Source organism: Neodiprion virginianus, chromosome 1, assembly GCF_021901495.1.
Source record: "Neodiprion virginianus isolate iyNeoVirg1 chromosome 1, iyNeoVirg1.1, whole genome shotgun sequence".
Taxonomy (NCBI): domain Eukaryota; kingdom Metazoa; phylum Arthropoda; class Insecta; order Hymenoptera; family Diprionidae; genus Neodiprion; species Neodiprion virginianus.
Window position 1 is genome coordinate 13,045,928 of NC_060877.1, and position 22,751 is coordinate 13,068,678.

General features: G+C 34.8%; 2 protein-coding genes across 4 annotated transcripts; both read left to right on the plus strand.

Moving 5' to 3' along the window:
• Positions 1–917: 917 nt before the first annotated feature.
• On the plus strand, positions 918–15,535 carry LOC124308736 (phosphoinositide 3-kinase regulatory subunit 4). 3 transcript variants are annotated; one of them, XM_046771733.1, is made up of 17 exons: positions 921–1,266; positions 1,327–1,507; positions 3,418–3,561; positions 3,659–3,813; positions 3,910–4,100; positions 4,503–5,125; positions 5,296–5,604; positions 5,713–6,096; positions 6,290–6,613; positions 6,768–7,097; positions 8,733–8,886; positions 9,052–9,189; positions 9,324–9,516; positions 10,328–10,493; positions 12,230–12,500; positions 12,580–12,910; positions 13,875–15,535. In XM_046771733.1, exons 1-17 carry the CDS (start codon positions 1,175–1,177, stop codon positions 14,104–14,106), a joined length of 4,218 nt encoding a protein of 1,405 aa, XP_046627689.1. In that variant the 5' UTR covers positions 921–1,174; the 3' UTR covers positions 14,107–15,535. The 3 variants fall into 3 exon arrangements, with proteins under 3 accessions (XP_046627706.1, XP_046627689.1, XP_046627697.1); XM_046771741.1 differs by having other exon boundaries at positions 9,076–9,189; XM_046771750.1 differs by lacking the exons at positions 9,324–9,516; positions 10,328–10,493; positions 12,230–12,500; positions 12,580–12,910; positions 13,875–15,535 and having other exon boundaries at positions 918–1,266; positions 9,000–9,137.
• Positions 15,536–19,975: 4,440 nt separating this feature from the next.
• On the plus strand, positions 19,976–20,489 carry LOC124303491 (myrosinase 1-like; the record flags this gene model as incomplete). Its single annotated transcript, XM_046760755.1, has 3 exons — positions 19,976–20,038; positions 20,154–20,282; positions 20,319–20,489. Coding segments are annotated over 3 exons (363 nt in total), but the record flags the coding sequence as incomplete, so codon positions are not given.
• Positions 20,490–22,751: the final 2,262 nt, after the last annotated feature.

Below are 22,751 nucleotides of genomic sequence, written 5' to 3' on the forward strand. Positions count from 1 at the left end.
TCGCGCTCGGCCGACTATGGCGCTGCAGGTTCCTCTGCCTTGCCAACATAACTGTCTAGTGTAAAAAATTAGCCGTCTCAGATTCATTGTCCCTAAGTGTACAGTAATGTTCATCGATACAACTGTAGCTGATGTAAAAGAACCAAAATTAAATGCGCCTCAATAAGTTTTTGTTGGTCATCGACAAGCTTAGAGATGCTATATATTCTAAGTTTGATACAAAATTCAGATTCCTCGGTAGACTGTCATCGCTTCCATTATGTGACATCAGAGACCAATAGCTGAGATCGTTAACATTAATATGCACGAATGATCTGGAAGATGAGTTAGTGAAGAGTATATATATGGGTGGATTTAAGCTTGAGACGGCCCTGCCGTCGACCGTGGTTCGGGGGTATGAAATTTGAATAGTGGTTTCGTTATTGTGCTTGATTAATACATACGTTGGCAGAAAATATGGAGGAGGAAGTAGGAGAAAATTTATTCGACATGTAATGAGACCGCGTTTTCCATATTATTTCACTTATTAGTTGTTTTACAGAGCGTAGACTTTTGGTGCAACGCACAAATGTACGATATCATAGGTACGATACTGAGTAGCGAGTTCCGCTATCCCCACCGGACCCCCCCCCCCCCCCCCCCCACTCCACCTCACAGAGCAGAGTATAGAAGACCGTAGCTCCCTCTTACTTCGTGACCGTGGCCATGAGCAGTGTTCTTGGGAGATGAGACATTTTATTTTCGACGCATGGTATTGTTTATATTTATTTATTAAATGCAATGATAATCTACACGCGTTTCACAAATGTTTTTTTTCCTGGAGCGCTCAATGATCCTAGATTTTTCGTATAATGCATGAGCGGACTCTAGTGACTGAATTAAGAACCTCAAAGCGTCCCAACAAGCACCAAGGCACAGTATTCGACCGTGAACACAGTGTCACACTGTGTCTCCTTGCTGGAAAGCTCCCCTTAACTCTGCGTGTCCATGCTTCCAACTGTTGAGAATTGAAGAGTCAAGATATACGCAACAGCTGATCGACCTAACCTGTCAGTGACACAAGAAACAGCATAAGGATGCGTTTACGGTAGAAACGTGGAGTAAAGTTTTATTTAGATTCACTTGAAGCTTTGCAAAGAATCAAGGTGAATTCGCTGAAAAGGAGGTGACAGCCATGGGTAACCAGCTGGTGGGGATTGCTCCCAGTCAAATATTTCCTGTCGAGCATTATTTGACAGATCACAACGATCTCCAATTTGACATAAAGTGAGTACCAGTAGTTGATTTACACGAATTTTGTTCTTATTCAATACTTGCTTATTACAGTCTAGGAAGTACCAGATTTTTCAAAGTCGCTCGAGCCCGCAGCCAGGAAGGTCTCATAGTGGTCAAAGTATTTGCCATCCATGACCCGACGCTGCCATTATCCACGTATAAAGACAAACTGGAGGATATCAGGTCGAAACTCGCATCAGCTGTAAACTGCCTACCCTTTCAGCGAACTATTGTGAGTAAAAATACTAACTTTATTATTCTAGGTGTTAACACATTAAGGCACGAGCTTAAGTTGTTTGGTCTTCAATTGTTTCTTCCATTTTTAAGTAACAATTTTCACTAGTGTTTGGATGATCTATTAAATTGAAAAAATGTATTTTTTTAAATTTACTTCTGTAAGAGCTCCAGTCTATTATATCTGATCTCAGATTGAGCTTTTCAAAGTCCCGGCGATATTTCGATACTACTTGAATCACATATTTCCTCATAACCAATCTACCATGACATTACAATAACAAATTTGGTAGATCGTCAAGCAGAATGATGAAGCTGCAACCATACAATACACTGTTGTTTTAAAAGCTATTACACTACTTCTAGAACAACTTAAATCGTGTTGAACTGGTTTTAGTCACCAGAAATTGTTGATAGAATAGAATTGAAAAACTATTTTGTTCAGTCACTTTGTATATGGGTAATTTTTTTAATTCAGAGGATTGTTTCCGGCTCAATGACTCTGGCCAGCTAGTTCAGTAGCTAATAAATGACCTGTATGTTGTTTTGCATGAAAAACATTTGGTATATTTTTTTCAGAATTTTAAGAACAACTGTAAACCGGCTATTTCCACAGCATTTTTAAAAATTTTTTTCTTGTCCTGCACTAAGTATTTCGAAAAAAAATTCCCTCGACACATGTTCTTTATATAAAAAACTTTTAGCTTTCTGAGCAAAATATCGATTGTGGTAAAACTATTGCTAAACGAAAAAAATACGATTTGAAGAAGAAATATAATTTTTAAACTGGAATACCCATTTTGTTTAATAAATTAATATTTGTTTGGCGGTAGTATGGAAATTTCAGCCCTAAAATTGTCAGAGTAGAATCTCCCGGTGATCATTGATTTCAATAATAGTATTTAAAAAGAAAGATTTAATAATGATACGTTTATTCATAAGGCTTGAATTACTGAAGAGTTCTCAAATATTGTGTAATAATGGGTGAAAATTCCTAGAAGCTAGAGTTTTTGCAAGCTCTGGTTGTCTCGGCTGTCTATTATTAATTATCATTGAATTAAGTAATCCCATTGAGGTTCCAGTCCGAAAATTACAGATTCACAGTAAGATGACTGACTATACACAAAAAAAAAAAAAAAACATACTACGGAAATTATCTGTTTCATGTTATTTTTAAGCACACTAATAAAATGTTGATGGAACATTGTTATAGAATAATCGAAAATCATCCCGTCGGGAACTACGCTAAGAATTGGAAGAATGATTCATATATCTTTCTCTTCTTTCAGTAAACTCATCGAAAGTTCGATTCACATTTTTGTAATTAATTTTGATGTATTCCGAAACTTTTCAAAGCTGAATATATATTAAATTCACAACTGCAACAGCTCCTTTTTCACGTGTTCTTGATGTTTCTGAATGGGAAAAATAACAAAAGAAAATTATTTTTATCAAGTTTGACAAATTTGCAAAGTCGGAGGTCAAACGATGTAATACTAGTATGGAGTAGAAGAAAAAAATTACACGGCTTATAAACTAAATTTGGTGATGAAATTTATACACGTTTTTGTACAGTGACAGAGGAATAGTCTTTTAAATTAACAGTGAAAAAAAAACGTACGTTTCTGTAGAAAACTGAAAAGCTCAAGTATTTTTGATTTTTTGGAATGAGTTTTATAATGTAAACGACATGTGAACCTGATTCGGTTCATGATGTACGATAATTTTTTGTAATCTGAATTGTGTAAAAAGCGCCGTACTTGTACGAAAGAAGACAGGTATCAATAATGTTATCAATAATGTTTGTTTGAATTGTGAATTGAAATAAAAACTTGTGACGAAATACAGAATAAGAACTGTCTGGCTTTGTATAGAAATGTAATATATGCTGTTGTTTCTTATTTTCAGCTAACGGAAAAAGCTGGATTTATAATGAGAGAGTTTGTTAAGTGCTCTCTCTATGACAGAATTAGCACAAGACCTTTTTTGTCCAGTATAGAAAAAAAATGGATCACTTTTCAAGTGCTTTATGCTTTACATCAAGCTCATAAGGTGTGTAATATTGTGAAACTAAGCATTGCTGAATTCTAAAGTATACGATTGAAAATTATATACAGTTCCCAAAATGTGTCTTTATACAATATTTCAGTTTGGCGTATGTCACGGTGATATCAAACTTGAAAATATAATGATAACTAGCTGGAATTGGGTATTGTTAACTGACTTTGCAAGTTTCAAACCAACCTACTTACCTGAGGACAACCCAGCCGACTTTTCATACTTCTTTGATACTTCGAGGCGGAGGTTCGTTCATTATAATTCATCATATTTTAGATTGTTATTTTTAATTTATGAGTTGGATTAGTTATGACTTGAAGTGGTTCTTCTTTATTTTCTTAGGACATGTTACATAGCGCCGGAACGCTTTGTCAAGACATTGTCATCAGAATTGAGCAATACAATGTTGTTACCAGAACAGGAAGTCAAAACAGGAGACCTACATCCTATGATGGATATATTTTCTGCTGGATGTGCCCTAACCGAATTGTTCAACGAAGGACACCCCCCCTTTGACTTTTCCCAACTTTTAGGTACATGACATGCAATATATTAAAAGCTTGATATCTTGCCAGTAATGAGGCATTGAAATAAGAAAATTCCCGAGAATAGATAATAGAGAATAGAGAAGCTAGACATAATTGATGCCATTGTATGTCTGATTGTCAATGTACTTTTCTATTAAAAGTACACGCTTTTAAGTGGGGATATTGTGTTATGAAAATCTGACTCAGGTTGCACATAAAAAAAGCAAACTATCAAGCTTCCATTTTAAACCATTCGGAAATCAGCAGTGTTACTATTATTTATGCTGATAATAAATGAGTAACATTGTTAACTGAAGAAACTCACTGAATTTGCTTTAATATTTTGTAATTTATTAAGTTGGCATACGTGTTTTTAAATTCTGATTTTTCTTTTTATGATTTTTTAAGCATATAGAAACGGAGAATACTCAGCAAGTAAACACCTGGATAAAATTGAAGATAGTGAAATGAGAGCGCTGTTGGCATCAATGTTAGAAAGAAATCCTGCAAACAGAAAGAGTGCTGAAATATACTTGGCTCAAGAACGTGGCAAGATTTTTCCAGAATATTTTTATTCGTTTCTTCAGTCATACATGCTGATATTTTCAGCTGCACCGATACTTTCACCAGATGAAAAGATAAACAGACTCAGAAAAGATATAGCTAATATAATAAATATATTAAAGACTGAAAGCAAGGAGAAATCAAACCCGAGCGAGTCTTCTGCGTCTGGTTGCCTCAAACTAGATGATAAAAATTCGGCATCAGTGAACGAATTGGTTAATAGAGAGAACATAGCAAAATTTGTTCAATCTATTGAAGAAAAAGAAAAAATCGATGAAGAGAAAGCTATGAAGGATGTAAAAACCAGTGAACATCTGGAAGGACTTATTATAATAACTCAACTAGTCACTTCTTGCATCCGAGGCTTACACCATTCACAATCGAAACTACAAAGCTTGGACATTTTATTGCAACTCGCAGAAAACACTACTGACGAAACGATTTTGGACAGAATTCTACCTTATATAGTAGGTAACACATTAAATCCCCTTAGAATAATAAAGTAACTCACAAAGCTCATGAATGCTTGCGAATTACGTTCTTATTCTTAGTAGTAGCCAACATATTCTCATCGTACATTGGTATATGTTTGTCGAGTTAATAGTTGATAGGGAAAAACATTTCTTATTATTTGCAGTTCCATTTGGTTCACGACCCAGCGCCACGTGTAAGAGTTTCTGCACTACACACATTAACGAAATGTTTATATCTGGTCAAGTCTATCCCCCCCACAGACGTAAACATATTTCCAGAATACATACTGCCGGGATTGTCTCATGTAACGCTAGATGACGCTGTGATAGTTAGGGCAGCATATGCAGAAAACATTGCACACTTGGCTCACATAGCTCTGCGGTATTTGAAAAATTCTCATTTGACGAATTCGAGTAATAAAGAAGGACTAAAGCCGAGCTACGAGAGTGAACTTCAAACACTGCATGAGATGGTACGAATATGCAGTTCTATTCTTAGACAGAAATTGCTGCTGAAATTACCCTAAGAGGGAACTATTTGGAACTATTTTTTAAAAAAAATTTTTTTTCTAAATTTCCAGGTTCAACAATCAGTTGCAATGCTGGTGACAGACTCTCAGAATCTGGTAAAACAGACCTTGATGGAGAATAGCTTAACAAAGCTGTGTGTATTTTTCGGAAAACAAAAAGCGAACGATGTGATACTGAGCCACATAATAACGTTTTTAAATGATAAGGACGACAAACAGCTCAGAGGGTCGTTTTTTGACTGTATTGTCGGGGTTGCAGCCTACGTTGGCTGGCACAGCAGTTCCATTTTGATGCCTCTGCTTCAGCAGGGTCTCACCGACCCTGAAGAGTTTGTCACTACTAAAGCTATTAACGCTATGGCAACACTCACCGAGCTTGGCCTTCTGCATAAATCGGCTCTGTATCAATTGCTTTCAGAAAGTGTAGTTTTCTTGGTAAGTTTTGTGATACATAAAACGTATATTTACATAGTAATTATCAAACAAATTGTGGTTAATATCAATGCTTTCAGGATTCTTTTTAACAATATACATTGGTGATTGCATTTATTTGAAAATTAACAAACAGGATAACTATAATACATTCACTAGATGGTACCACTAGATGATTTACTGCTGAAATTTTCAGGTTCATCCCAATTTATGGATTCGACATGCAATTGTGGGTTTCATTTCGGCCTCAGCAAGGACTTTAAATCTAGTCGATGTCCAGTGTAAAGTTCAAACAATGATTCAACCATATTTAAGACATCCATTGATACAAATTGAAAAGGAGGTTTTGCTGTTGGAGGCTCTAGTTGCTCCAATTCCGCGAATTGTTTATGACTCTGTCATTAAATACAATGATATAGATGAATTATTCCGAGTTTTCGAGCAGAGGCAGAAGGCTCGGGTAAAAGCAATCTCTGGTATTATTCCACAGTACAGTGATATGAGTACTACATTGAAAAATGTAAGTGAAACGACTAAAAATTTTTTATACAAAGTATTAAATTGAGTCAAATACATCGATGCTGGCTGAAGGTTTCAGCTGCGAATCTAAAACTTGTACTTTTTAATACAAAAAGAATGAACTTTTTTATCAACTATTTTTGATATCTGTCTAGTTGTTCAGAAGATTAAGTTCAGAGGCAATGACAGAAATGGAGGAGGATCAATTATTGATGATGAAACCGCATTTATTGAAAATCAATAAACATCGACAGTCAATAGAAGCAAAACAAGGAATGAACAAGTCTTCAGTCGGGAAACTTGAGTTGAATCTTATAAAGGACAAAGTGCGTCATCACATGGTTGTCTTATATCCTGACACAAAAAGTGATCTCGGCATGAATGCGTTCAAAAAAATTGATCGCAGAACTCCCGATAGTATTGTTACACACGCTACTATGAATCAGGAATGGCGTACGATGTTCGCTGCACAAGACAGTGTACAGGTTGGCCGTATTATTTCTTACCACCATATAATGATCATTTACCAACCTGTTTATTATCTTGGGGGCGCCTATGGATAATATTTTCTCAAGTCGAAAGCATTACAAATTATGACTTTCATGCATCAGTAAACATTTGTTCTTGATTTACTTTTACCAACGTAAATGTAAACCCCAAAGCATTTTTTCTTTCTTCAGCACTTATTGGTTTTGACCAATGAATAATAAAAAATTTCGAAGAATTAGCAGTTTTCAACTTACGACGTTTTGTTTCTGCAAAGTGACTTGCTATAAAAAAAAAAAATATGCTTGTCCATAAAATGATCACGTTCACTCAAAGTTTGCGAAAAAAAAAAAAACTTCAAACTCCCATTACAAACAATGACAATACATTTTCAAATTCAAACACAAAATTGACTATCACCCAAATACATCATTTATAATTTTGATGTTTTATTTGAAAAAAAACTAAAATTTTCACCCCTGAATGGACATGGGACAAATTTCCTTTGATTTTTTTTTTTATTAATTTTCAACTTTTTAATTAGGATCTTCTGAAATAACGCTGACTGTTGCATACAGAATGTCCCAATATGTGAATTAAATTTATTTTCAATGGTTCTGTGATCATCCGCACTAAATTCGATTAAAAATGACCAAGAAAGTAAAACAAAAGTTGAAGTGAAATTTTTTCTTGAAAAACAATTTTATTTTCATTATTCATCGTTTAAAAGAATGTTGATGAGTTGAAGTTCGTGACTGTGGAGAATAATATTCTAATAAAGATCAAGGATGGACTGATGCACATTTAGCAATAAATTTTATTTTATGTACGACGTTTCGGCAGGCCCCGCCTACCATCATCAGGTTTCTTTAATATAAATAATAACAAATTGTTACATGACTTACACTTGCTCACTAACTACACAGTTGGGTAATTGTTTATCTCTATTGCATCTAAATAAATGAAGAATATCAATATTAAAAAAATGGTGTACTTTGGAAATTTCCAATCTTGCATCACAATTCGAAAGTATATTGCTATTATTTACGATGGGTGTTTAAATAATTTTTTTTCGTAAATTTTCAGTGAAAATTACTAGCTTATGTCGCGACAACTTTTGACTTAGAGCAAGACATCCTTGAGAAACAGAATGTCATAATACGCGTTGTGAAGTGGTGGTTCGTTAATCTAGAGCAATAAGTGCAAAGAGAGAAAAGAAAATTATTTGAGGTATGCTTCTATGTTGAAGAAGTAACAGATAAAATAAATTTAAGTAAAATTCGATAGTCGGAAATTAGAACGCTTTACACCTTAAAAAAAAATAACATTTGAAGGGTTATTGTGGTGTAGTAGAATATTTCGACAATTCAGTTTTATTATAACAGTTACTAGTATTTTCCAACAGAATTGCTCAAACTTTGAGATTGATGCGATTCCGTCTTACGGATCTATCTAAAGTCGAAAAAAGACAAAGTAGTCTTACAGATTTTACTGTCAAATACTAGTAATCTGCTGTAACAAAAATAAGTTGTTCAAGTATTCCATTACAAAATGCAACAGCCCTTGGGATATTATTATTTTCAAGTAATTTAGGAAAGCGGTGAAGAAATAACCGCAAGTTTTTCTGCTTCCAGCATACAATTGTAAAGATGTCGGATATGACTGGAGGTGGAAGTAGTCCCAGCAACAGTGTCCATGGTGGGGATATACATTTGTCGCCACAGCACAGCCTGACAGATGTAAACAGTATGAACGATCACTCCCTGCATGAAAGATCTTATATTCAATGTGAGTTTTTGAAACTTTTCCTATGTCGTGGTAACCAAACTATGAAATTTTTTTCCAGAAATTCCAACTATAGAAAAATCTGACTTAAGATGCGTCTATTTCTTGTGTCATAGTTTACATTCTGCGTGCACGATTATTAATCAAAATTACCTGAATTTGCGATAGTCGCAACCCTCTATGGTTTTGCAGACCGATGTGCTCCATGCAGACTGGAACTGCGGCAGTTAACATTTAGGAAACAGGAACAGCACTCTGCTGCACTAAGAGCACAACACTGGGCTGATAACATTGCGTGGCAAACTGGTGAGAGCTAATATTCTTTTTATTTCATTGAAAGCTTCATCAGCTTGGTGTCAAAGAAAGCGGCAGAACAATTAAAATCTTATCAACAATATGATTTTTTTTTTTTTTTTTTACTAATTTCCAATAATACGAAGGTTCTCGGTTGTTGGCGAGTGGCTGGAAGCCGCGTGGTATCCCTGTAGCTTACTTGCACGAACATCGGGCAGCTGTCAACAAATTGGTTTCCATCCCTGATACAAGCCTCTTTGCCAGCAGCGCTGCTGATGGGTGCGTCAGAGTTTGGGATGTCAGCAAAATGGAAGGCAGAAATATTGCCAATCGTTCAAGGTACTTGCAAGAACTTCATTACGCATACGAATTTCAGAGTGAAAAGGATGCCTATAATCAGTAGTTATAGATGGAGAATACAAAAATGTTTAATAAAATATTTATCGTAAGTCGTTAGTTTACAATTTTGTAGTTGAACTAAGAACAAAAAACAGTGGTAAACAGATATAATTGGTGAGGATATCATATACTGCAGATCCCTAAGGGGGGATGGTTGCTCTTTCGTGTTTCAGTTTTAAGGTAACTTTGAATAGCTGCTATTGATGTGAAAGGGTTAACAAATCACCAACACTAGAAAGACACTAGTATTGTGTCTATTTCAATTTTCTCACGGACTAGAGTGATTGAGGTTTGAAATTGACTCTGTGAGTTCTAAAACAGACGTATTGAAGTTCGATAAAATTACGAAAAATGTACTGAATTTAGCGGATTTTAGCAGCTCTTTGGTTTATATCTCACCGAGTACATTTCAGATCTGGATCAGTCTAGTACGTGTACAAAATTTCATAAATGCAGTAGTAACAGTTTTGACATCATTGTATGAAAAATATTGTAAAGTTTTGTTGCAAGTAAAGTGAACGTCGTTAATTATATATGAACCAATTTTCAAATTAGAAAGCTTATAATCAGTAAATATAGATAAATAATAGTACACAAAATCAGTATTCTTCAGCCATGTAATCGATGGTGATTTACAAACCTTATCGTATCAATAGTAGATATTCAAGTTAACTTAAGTATCAAACGCAAAAGGGTGAGCACTCCTTAATTTCCGTAAACGATAAACTTTGATCAACAATATTTTTTCCAGACAAGCATATGTCCATAGAGGCGGTCCGTTATTCGGCCTAGCAGTGTGTGATCAAGGACAGTCAATAGCAAGTTCAGCGAGCCAATCTGGATCTGTCTTTGTTTTAAGAATTGAACAAGCATCGAATAAAATGAATGTTCTCTATACGAGGCAGCTTGATTTACAGGTATTTGGGTTTAAGCTTTAACTATAAACTTGACATTCAATCCCCCATTGAAAATTTCCCCCTATCCAAGTCTGTAAAATGTCTCTGTCAATGTCCGTGAATGGAAGGAAATAGGGATATTTAGAGTAATTCTATACGTGAATTCATAAACTTCTGTGATTAATCCTACATTTTTTCGGTTAGCTTCGTCATTTTCCTGCATTTCTCATGATCTTTCTGTTCTTCTTTTAGAATATTTACGTCAAATTCTAAAATTTTTTTGCGTATCATGTAATGTACCTTATTTTTTCACATTTTCCTGGAGAACTGTAATCGAAAGATAATGTTTCATTAGCTTAAGGGGTAACAACACTGTAAAAACCTAAAAAATGCACGATTTTTTTTTTCTTGTTGGAAGAAAAGGTAATAAGTTGATAATGTTTGAGGAAGTTATTAGGCATATATTTAAGTTAATACGAAAGATTATTATCGAGAATTATTAAAAAATGGTGACACTGAAGCCATTCTCGCGAGACATGTGAAAAAAAAGCATCACTCAATCTACACATTATTATCTACAGAAAACGTAGTAAATTTAAACATTATTTATTAACAAATAAGTGCACTTTCTATGGTCGAAAATTGAACATTTTCATTCAAATACTCGCGAATTACACAACAATTAATATTCTCAAAATCCCCTACATATTCCTCTGGCTATAGACATGTTGATTAAGTAGTTGTTTTTTTTCGACATTCAAATTTGCACTAGTTATACTGCGTGCCACACAATTCAACATGTCTCGCGAGAATAGCTCCAGTGTCGCCATTTTTTAATATTTGTTGACAATAATTTTTGTATTTTCCTTAAATATATGCCTAATAAATTCTTTAAATATTATCTTATTTCCTTTTGTTCCATTCAAAAAAAAGTGATCAAAAAGTGCTATTCTTTTGTTTTTACAGTGGTGTTGCCCCATAATTCAATCATTACTCCAACCTTCTTATTTAATAACAATAAATATTTATTTGATTCACATCAATATGAGTTCAGGTATCAGCTAAAACCAATTAAATTTTAAATACCTGTACTAATATTGACTCGTAAGTACCTGTACATAAAATATTCACTAGATCATAAGAAAAGCCATATGCTTCGATTGAGTGAATGAAATTCTACTCTATAGGAAAAGATAGTACAAAGACGAAAAGATGTTCGCAAAGAATCGGAATTTTGCAATTCCAACAAATTTATGAAATTCTAGAACAAACAAAAATTCTAAGAATCCAATTTTGGGCAAATGTAGAAGATTGCAGAAATCTTTGAGACAAATTTATACACCCACAGAAATAGTGTTGAAACTTTTAAAGAGTTACAAAAACTTATAGAATAACTTAGATCATTTCAGATAAACACAGAGTCGGGTAAACAGAAAAATCTGTAGAGATTAAATTTACAGAGGAAATATACATTTTTTTTATATAATTGTGAAATTCTCTGGATAGTTTTTTTTTGAGAAGTTCATCTCTGAAATCTTGAGAGATTAACAGAGTAGGTTTTCGCTTTTATTTTTTGTGTTTTGAGCTATTACACAACAGAAGTACTGACGTACTACTTTCTTAATTATTTCCTATTTTTTCGTGACATAATTTTTGCGTTTTGAGTGTTATTCAGATTGCTTTCTACAGTTAGCTGGTTAACAAAGATTCTTCTTGCCTAAGAACTGCTCAAAATTCATGGTTAATTCATATTTCAGGAAGAGGGTTGCGCCGTCGATCTACAGTACTTAGATTCTGGTTCTCAGTCAGTCCTGGTCTATGCTACGTTGTACGGATCTCTGATAGGGTGGGATCTGAGGTGCCCTGGAACAGCATGGCGTCTAGAAAATGACCTGAAACATGGGGTCATCACCTCTTTCTGTGTTAACAACTATCAACAATGGTTGACATTAGGAACAAGCTCTGGAGTTCATATATGCTGGGATCTAAGATTTCAACTGCCAATCAGTAGCATAAAACATCCCACAGGTAAGCTACTGAGTGAATGATGCAGTTCCGAAGACTTCATATAATCGACAAAGTCCTCTATTCACGTACTTATTTTTAGGTGCAAGAGTTAGGAAAGTGATTACTCATCCGACGGAACATTCTTGGATTCTCTCAGCTGTGCAAGGAAACAATGAAATATCAATGTGGAACTTGGAAACAGGATTTCGACAGACGGTCCTGTGGGCATCAAGTGCACCACCTTTGAGTCACACACAGACTGGTCACAGCATTTGTGCTATGCACTCAGGTGCTATTGATCGAAACGGGTTTCTTCTTGCTGGTGGAACTGACATGAGGCTTCGATTTTGGGACTTACAGAATCCTAATGAATCATATGTTGCCTTACCTGCCGCTAATGACACAGTGCCTCCGAATTCCTTAGCTTATGAGTAAGTGTGCAGCAATACAAGTGCAAATGAATATTCAAATCCTAAAGACAAATATACCCATCAGTTTGAAAGTTGGTTTCAGAAACATGCACAAAATATGCATCGTTTTGAGAATAAATGGGTTGTAAAGATCTCTAACAGTATTGTTTGTGTCGATGACAGTAAACATAATTGAAACAATATCCCCACAACGCGATAGAAATTACTTTGAGCAAGTTCGAATAACACAAGTTCAGATATTGACAATTTGAGTAAGTGTTCTTTAATTAAGATGCTTAAAGTCTGGTGTTTTTGATATGATTTTAATGTTTTTGGGCTTATTTTATTAACATAGAAATCTTTAGGGATCACTTGAAAAACGTTTTACCTATAGTCACTTTTAGAGTAGATCAAAATAGATTTATATGGGTACGATGTACCAGATGTTCATCAATAATTGAATTGAATTAGATCAAAAACCGCTAAAATTGAGCACTTTGAATGTTCTAATTAGTTTTATCAAATTGTTGATATCCCAGCTTGTGTTGCTAGAGTTTGCCCAGATTCTTTTTTATTGCACAGAATTGTTGCTTCATTCGTGTTCACCATCATTAGCACGAATAATGCTACTGGAGATATTTATCTGGATCTGATTGGCGTAAATTTGAAAGAACTATATACTCAAGACCACCGGAATTGACAAAATTCCACTATAATTTTTACACTATAGTATAATGAAAAACGTAACTTGAGTCTCAGCCAGAAACATCTCTAATTCAGATTCTGGAGTTGCGAATTTTCTATGTTATAATACTCAGCTAAATGAGTAGCAATTAATGTAATCCATTGTTTACTCGATTATTTCATCACACAAGTTAGAAACTGTATACTTTTAAAGCTAATGAATTACCTACTTGCTAGGAATTACAGAACAAAAAAATTTTAGTTCTACAGATAAGTCACAAGAATGTATTTTCTGTTGCAGGCAACGACTTATTGATGGAACCAATGTAGTACAAGAGGTATTGGTTGGCGGCGTTACGACTGGAAGCGTCACCGGAAGTACTGTCCGAGGTAGAGGACACGAAGAAGGTGGTCAGGGCCAAGGGCCAGATTCTCCTCCAGCCGGTCACCACGATGCAATATCTGCTGTCGCTATGTCAAATACTTGTATATTAACTGGTAGTACAGATGGTTTAATACAGGTCTGGAAATAAGCAGTTATTGATCTAGGAATTTTCAAATTTAAGTAAGAAAGTAGAAAAGTTTGAAATACGTTCAGTTTTGAAGCATTTGGATCGAGTACGACAAATTCTTTTTATTGTTTCATAGCCACCTTCGATATGTCGTATTTAACTCTTTTATCATTTTTGTTTCACTGCGCTGGTCGTCAATGTGCAAGTGTATGGATATTAGTTTGTCAATACGATTGCTATGCTGGTCCCACGTTTCTCGGGATACATTATTCGAACTCATAGAAAAGTGTTGTCAAACTGTCAAACTTAGTTCCGGACAAAAAAAGACTATCGAATTCGAGCAATATGGAAAAAATTAAATATAATGCTTATGATTAGGAAATCTTAAATTTATACATGACTATATTTTTGTACAAATTCTTACGTTATTGTAACGTATTGCAAAGTACGCTGTAAACAATTGTACATAGCGAATTCAAAATTAATTTACCACTATATAGTCAAATTTTAGTACTCCAGTATTTTTAATGACCACATATGTCATTTGTATGGAAATCGAGGCTATAAAAATAAGAATGATAATTTTTTTTTTTTATTCCACAAAATTACGAAACATAAATGTGGCTGATGTTATAGTAGTTACGCAGTAAATGAATTAAAAAAAGTAACCATCAGATAATACAATAACAATGTACTGTAAATAAACTAAGCTTATTATATTATAATTGGTCGTAATTACATATACCATATATATCATTTTGTTTATTTCTATAGTTTTTCTATGTTTATCAGATAAGAGCGTTCGTAATTCGTAAAAATTATTCTACATATCAGCATCTCAGTTGATTGTGGATACAAAAGTCATCAAAGTATATCCAATAATGCATAATTATATTTATTTATGGCAATTTCGTCTGTATATTAATCATTAGGTACACATAACACACATCATAGTTATTAGCCATACATTCATATTAACGTACAATGATGATTATCGTGGTCACAGCTTTATGAGATTTCCTGAAAAGTGAGCAAGGGATAAAAAAAGGGGAGAAACGAGCATACTCACTAATGTATTCCTATTCGTATATTCATATTGTCAAATTGTTATAATATACGTAATACATTCATACGTATATGCATGTATGATATACATAAATGTGTATAAATAAAACCATTCTTTTTTACTGAAAACGTACAGTAGTCGCTAAAATTGAGTTTTGCTCTACAAATTCGCAATGATTGAGATGTTTCTTTATAAACGATATCACCAAGGACAAAGAGGCCCGGCAGAATGCGGTGTCAGTTGTCCTGGGAAAGCCCAGTTATCGGGAGTAATTGTCCTGCATATTTCCTTCCAACGTTCCCCGCCGCTTTTTCCTTGTCTATGCGGTCTTGGTCGATGACCGCCGTAATTGTAGCCCGGGTTTCTTACGAACAAATCGAACCATGGTGCGGTTAAAACGTATCCAGCCATCACGGTTAACAGTCCGAAAATAACGAATATTGCTTTCATTTTTATATTGCTAATATAAATACCCTGACCAATGTTATTTTCTCACTTCTATTCACTTATTTATTTTTCATTTATATTGCGACGTTGACTCGAATATCTTCTCTATTATCGCAGCTGCAGCGAACACCAACGACTCAACTTCTCGGTTCGATCAAAGTTATCGCCTGCTTTGTTGTTATTTCGACTGGTTCGAAGAATTAAGCAACCGTGTTATACATTACTTATATCGGCGTGTCTGCAACATTCAATATTACGTCCTAAATTAGTATCGACATTGAAAAATATCTTTCGTAACTTGGAAAATTTTCAAAATTTTTATTTTGTGAAATGTCTGCTTGTTTAGTTTCGTAGAAAGTTAAAATTTCATACCAAATTTTAGCCTCCTAATTCTATTTTGCTCGAAGTTATCGCATAAAACGTGATTTTCAGTTTTTGCCAATAACTCCGCTATTTCTACTCAGAAAATTTCGAAAAAAATCGTAGATCCAGCAGACATATGTGCGCTTATTGAGGATTTTTTTTCAGTAGGAAATTCCACCTGCTACACATTTTGGAACATTTAGATCGGTGGTTTCCGGTAGATTTTGAAGAGGCACTACCATCTTTTTCCACAGCATAAACATTTGCATTCACCGGATTTTTCGTAATACTTTCAGAATTTTTCCAATTATGCGTCATTGTTAAAAACATCGAAAACTGACATTTTTCACTATTTAAAAATTTCTAGACGGTGGAGTTTCTTACCGAAAAATCGGAGAAAATTCTCGAAATATATATATATATATATATATATATATATATATATATATATATATATATATATATATGTCTTCTAGATCTACGATTTTTTTCCAAATTTTCTGAGTAGAAATCGCAGAGTTATCACGAAAAAACTGAAAATCTCGTTTTATGCGATGACTTCGAGCAAAATGGAGTTACACTGCTAAAATTTGATATGGATTAGTCATTTGCCAAAAGAAAACAGCTGGTCACCAGCAGAATCCATTTCGAGAGAGGGCACTTTTGGCATACTTCCCCGGCTATGTATGCCCTTCCTTTCTCATTCCAACGTAGGTATAAATCCGCTGAAACTTTTTTCCTATAAAAGCAGCCGTCAACAACTTTGATATAGCTTTATCTGCGCTTTTAAAGCGATGAACAAAGTTGCGAACGGCTGCTTTTCTACAAAAAAAAAAAGTTTCAATGGATTTACACCTACGTTTTGAAGAGTTAAAAAGATGTTTTCATGCTATGTCAAATGTTTCGGAAACATTAAAGTACATATTTTGTTAAATCACGTTCAAGAATGTGTAAACTTTATCCAGGCCGGTGAGTCAATTCACCACGAGTTCAATAAATATCGGCAAAAACATAAAACAAATTCCATAGACAGTGATAGAGTTACAATTTGAAACTTAAACATGCTGTTGTTGAATGCTCATCAAGGTATGTTCAAATTAAATTGAGACAAAATAGAGTTCAATGTTTATAACTTCACTATGATTATTGTTAAATGTTAATAATTTACACAAAATTATTTTTAAATGTTAATAATGGGTGACGCTAAAAGTAGTTATAAATTTTATAGATCTATTTACTACTTGGATACGTTGAGTGCGTATTATCTGATTTTTTTTAACCACGTATAACTCGAAAAAAGGATCAGCTAGGATTTTCGTTTCGGTGGATTTTTCAGAAATGATGGTGCATCAACCGTGATGAACGTTGATCCGCACTGTGGTGGACTCATTCGCAATCAGTGAGCAATTAAATAATGTTGTTAGATCAGAACTTTTCAATTACAAATCTCATGTAAAACTATGTACAAATCGTCAATCGTGTAAAAGTACGGTAGAAAAAATAACCCTTATGTTTCGCCTCATTGTCAGTGTACGTGGAGAACGATAAGTCGTTAGAGAAATCGTTATTGCTGTGGATATTTTAAAAAACCGCTGTATCTGCGTTTGTATACGTTTCCCATTACACCATCTATTAGGACTTGGAAATTTCAAGTTTCGCGCTTTCAAAAAATGCTCGTAAACGTAATCTCCCTAAATTCAAAATTCCGAACGATTTTCCAAACAATTCAATCAAACGACAAATAAGTGAATTTGTATCGGTGTATCAGCCAGCCAGCCTATTCACGAAACAACGATGATTTAAAAAGTGTTCTCTTAAGCGATTAAATCATGCGCACAACTGCAGTTCGGAATAAAAACCAAGAGCACAACGAATCATTTCAGCGCGTCAGTGGCTTTGGTTTTATACGTAAACAAAGTGTCGAAATGGAATATAATTATTCACCTATTTCAAGCATTTGTGGAGCAGAGCGCTGTTCTGTCAAACCAAATGAACACCCTATGTGAAAGGAAAATCGAATCGGACCCACATTTTCAAGCGTAAAGTTAGCCCTTCTAAATCTCGACTGGATTGATGCCTTAAAATAAAAATCAGCAGGGAAATTCATACCACAGAAGGTGATCTTCACGGCAAAATTTCAAGCTGACTACAAGTCATCCTATTTGTTTCTAACTTAGTCGATCATTTCAACGCAAACGGTTTAAGCAGACTCGATAGAGACAATACAACAGAGATAATCTTATTGCTCTATGCAGATGACCTCATCATCCAGGCATCCAGCGCCATAGACACGAAAAGAAAATTGATGGTGCTAGAAAATTGTTGCATAGTTAAATAAATTGAATGTAAACATAGGAAAAACAATAATTCTGCACTGCAAGAGAGGGAGTATCGAGGTATAGTCAATATTATATAAGCTACACTAATTATCTAGAAGTGCTTTTCACGAGCTTCGTCGAGCAACCCAATCTGCAATCCGTAAAGCGAAGGTATTATGGCATCTGATGCGATTTGGTGCCCTGATCTACAGTTCTTTAAACGAATAACTGTAACAGCATTATTAAACTTTGTTATGATATGGTAATCTGATTAGTGTCTCTCTAGGCATGCGCGTTACACCCAACTGTGTCAAAATCAGCGTGTCTCCAAACAGTACCCCAAGTAAAAAAAAGAGCTTAGCAGCCCCATTCTCTAAAAAATTCTGAACAAAAACACTTAATCAAATACATTTTCATTTTACGCAAAATTAAAGCAATGGCATGAATTGTACGAATTTACTATCGCAATCTCGGAGAATCCTCGCCATTTCTTTACTTCAGCGTCAAATGAAAATGTATTGAAGTGTTGTTGTTCAGAGTTGGGTATAGAATCGGACTGTTAAGCCTTTTTTTTTGCGAAGCCCTATGCTCACGTGCCATAAATCATTTCTGTGCAATCTCCTGTCAAAAACGAAAATGTTGTGAAGTTTTTATAAACATTAGTGCGTAGTAATAAACCTTTAAGCACTAGTGCTCGTAAAAACTACAAAGTAATCGATTTGTTGAGGTAGCGTATAAATATTAATAACCGACGGTCGGAACGATCAACGCAATATTGAAACACTATTTTCAAAAAAAAAAAATAGCGTTAGAACAAGTGCTTTGATGTTAAACGAATGAAAATATGACGCACATCGAATTTTAAACTTATATTCGTTAATCTCTATATTTTATAAAGTGAAGTAAGAGATACGTTCATACAGGACTACTATTTTAAAGCAATAAATTTTGACTCTGTTCCATACTTCTTATCAGAGGCCATAGCGTTTAAATCCACTTGGAAGGTTATCCTACCCGCTCTGCACTTGTTCTTCTTCTTCTAAAATCATAATGGTTATACATGCCGTTAGGGTAAGTGCGAACTTACTCTATTTCATTCAGTTATTAAACTATTATACGTCAATATGAGTATTGTAATTTTCTTACAGTGTAAAAACTAAGATTTATGAATATCATGAAGGTTATATTGATTTTTGAAAGCGCCATTTGGTGAGAATCCATAACAGAAAGTCAGACCATGATTTAATATATCGGAAGTCGTGAGTGATATTTTTTTATTGTAAATGTAATGGGAGGATTTGATTTATCAATCATGATAATCAGCCAATACTTCGAGGCTTCGTCGAGTGTATCTAGGCTGAAAATTGTACGGATGATATTAATATGATGATCTTTCCGTTTCGTCGGTACGTCTATTTAGCCCTCCTGCTCCATTACTCCGTACAATGTTTTTTAAGAACTTAGATTTCAGAGCTCAAGAATCATAAAAGCTTTGGTATACATCCAAGGATTTTTAAGATTGGCGAAAAACGGCAAGAAATTATTTTGTACACCTAAAATATCAGGATGTGAATATTTTTCCACAGCAGTGAACTGAAATCACACAGTCGTTCGTTACTTATCTGCTGTTTTTAAAATAAACTTTATTTCTCTGAGTTCCGCAAACGTAACTTAATTTCATCCACATCTGTGACGATTTGTGTTCGGAGCTGCTACTTCCTCGTATCAAATTGAAGGATCTTGGAATGTCAGCGCCGCGGTAATCTCCCTATTTTCTCAACCATAAAGCACCAGTTGGGGGTCTACTATCAGAAGCCACTGCGACTTTATGATAGAAACATAGTTCTAGTAACTAATCTCTTGTCATAGATAAGGTGGTTAACGATTTTGATTGGTGGACGCATAGTTGTCCGGAATGGATAGCTGATGACAGCAATGGCGACATCGCTTGTGACTCCTATCGCATGTACAAAGAAGATGTTAACTTGGTGAAAGAAATTGGAGTGAGTTATTTCAAGAAAAACCACCGTCAAATTCAGTTCAAGTTTTATCGCTTCTCGATCAGCTGGTCACGAATTCTTCCAACTGGACTTACTAACGATGTTAGCAAAGATGGTGTCACGTACTACAACAATTTGATCAGACAATTGCATATTAACGGTATCGAGACTATGGTTAACACATATCATTTCGACCATCCAATGAAATAATGGTCAAATGGTTCGTCGACTATGCCAGAGTAGTTTTTACGGAATTCGGGCCCAGCGTCAGAATGTTCACGACTACCAACGAGCCGTTGAGCCTGTGTTCAGGATACTAATGCTCATCTTCAGCTCCCCGTACGGCCCAACTCTATCGCCGAGCACAATGCCACTTTATCCGATATTGCTGATAATTCCAGAAAATTCTAGAGCGTAATTGTTGGATTGTTTCAGAAAATAATTTCAGCGATGTTGAATATTACCTGTGCTTGCACAATGTTTTGAAGTTTTGTACAATAAAGAATATCGAACGTTTCAGCACGGTCAAATTAGCCTTGCCCTTATCTGCAATGGATACATTTTAGATGAGAATAATGAAATTGCTTCTGCTGAAACGTATTTTCAATTCAGCTGTGGCATCGTTACACATCCAATTTTCATCGGTGATTACCCATAAATAGTAAAGGAGATTAGCCCTAGTTAGCAAGTCGCAGAGTTACATATCATCTCGCCTTCCTACATTTTCCCCAGAGTGGATATCGCACATATGTTAAAGTACGTACAGCCACCAGACTCGACAGCTAATTATACCCTCGTTTTTTATTAGTTCGGTTAAGAGTTTAATATATTTCTTCACTGTTTCTATCATTAGAGGAGCAGTTGATTACTTCGCTCTTAATCGCTGTACATCCCTAATCGTGTCGTCGGACCCAGGTGAACTCCATGGAGTACATAATACCGACTCTGGCATATTAAGTAAGCCGCATTCTAGCTGGCCCAATTGAAGTTCCTCTTGGTTACGAGTAAGTATTGAAAAATAAGCCTACTCTACCCATGAGTGTGTTTGCGTATTGAAACTCATTGAGTGATTCTTGTCGAAGGTTTTTCTCGAGGGTTTCGGAAATTTACTGCGAAAGATTAAGAAGGAGTACAATGATCTCCAAATATATCTTACTAACGATAAGAACGGGGTTTTTGACTACGGTGAAATGAAGGACTACGATAGAACAAGTTACTTTCGCTCGTACTTGAAGGAATCGATTATCGCTGTAAAACGGGATGGTTTCTGCATTTCAAGGTACACAGCTTGGAGTCTTCTTGACAATTGGCAACTTGCTGCTGGTAACACGTAAGTCATTTTTACACTGGTCAAAACGAACGTTTAATTTCAAAGTTCCCTCTCTCCCCTTAATGGAAGTTTATATTTGTGTCTTCATATTTCACCGATAGGGTGCCATTTGGAATCATAAAGGTCAATTTTAATAGTATCAACAGAGAAAGGACACCCAAACTTTCAGCAATTTGGTGGAAAGAAGTTAAGTGCGGTTCAGGCTTACTCTATTATAACCTTTACTCGGAATAACGGGCATACTTCGATTTGAACGGATATATTATTCTCAGTTTTTACTTCAAATGAAGAAATATTTATATTATGTATAATTATCTACCGAAAAAAACGGCTCTTCAATTCGTTGACTAGTGTCGACACGGACGTTTTTCTCTTCTCTTTCGAGACGACTGTAATCTGTGAATATAAATTACTGTAAGAATACAGTATATGGAACATTGACACTTATTTAGGTGATTCATATGATATCACTCAAGTTCCACGTGAATTCATCTAAGTTATTCATGAGATATCCTGTACGCTCGTTCTTGCCCAGTGATGGCCACTTAGCTAAAAATTACCGAAGCATCGATTAATCGAGTCCCAAAAAATAATCGAACACGATTCAATTGAATCGGGAAAAATTAATCCATTTAATCGACTATTTTGAATTTTTTTAATACGGTGCATTTGAAACTAAAATTCCGTGAAATTCAGTATGTAGTCTTAACAGCCTGAAAGGTTTTTGATAACTTACAGTTTCATTTAAAATACTTTTCAATTTCAGCTGAAAATATTCATTAATCTTTCATTTAATTATATCAAATAGGTACTTAGTAAGAAAGACAGTGATAACAATTCATATTTTAATCGCATAAATTGATATTGTGTTGTGTCGTTCAAGGGACTGAAAAACAAAAACCGATTGTAAGGAAAAATGATCGAGTTTGAAAGATAATTGATTATACTCGATTAATAGCGAAAACATATAAAAGAAGAAAAATTATCCAATTTGTATCCGAGATTTTTAGAATAGCGTGTTATAATGCAGTTAGATTTAAAAGTTGCACAGTGTAGGTCCTTTGAAGTGCACATCAGCGTCTTAAAAGTTTTCTTTAAATCTAGGAAAATGTTAGCTTCTAAATTGTTTTAAGAATGAATTT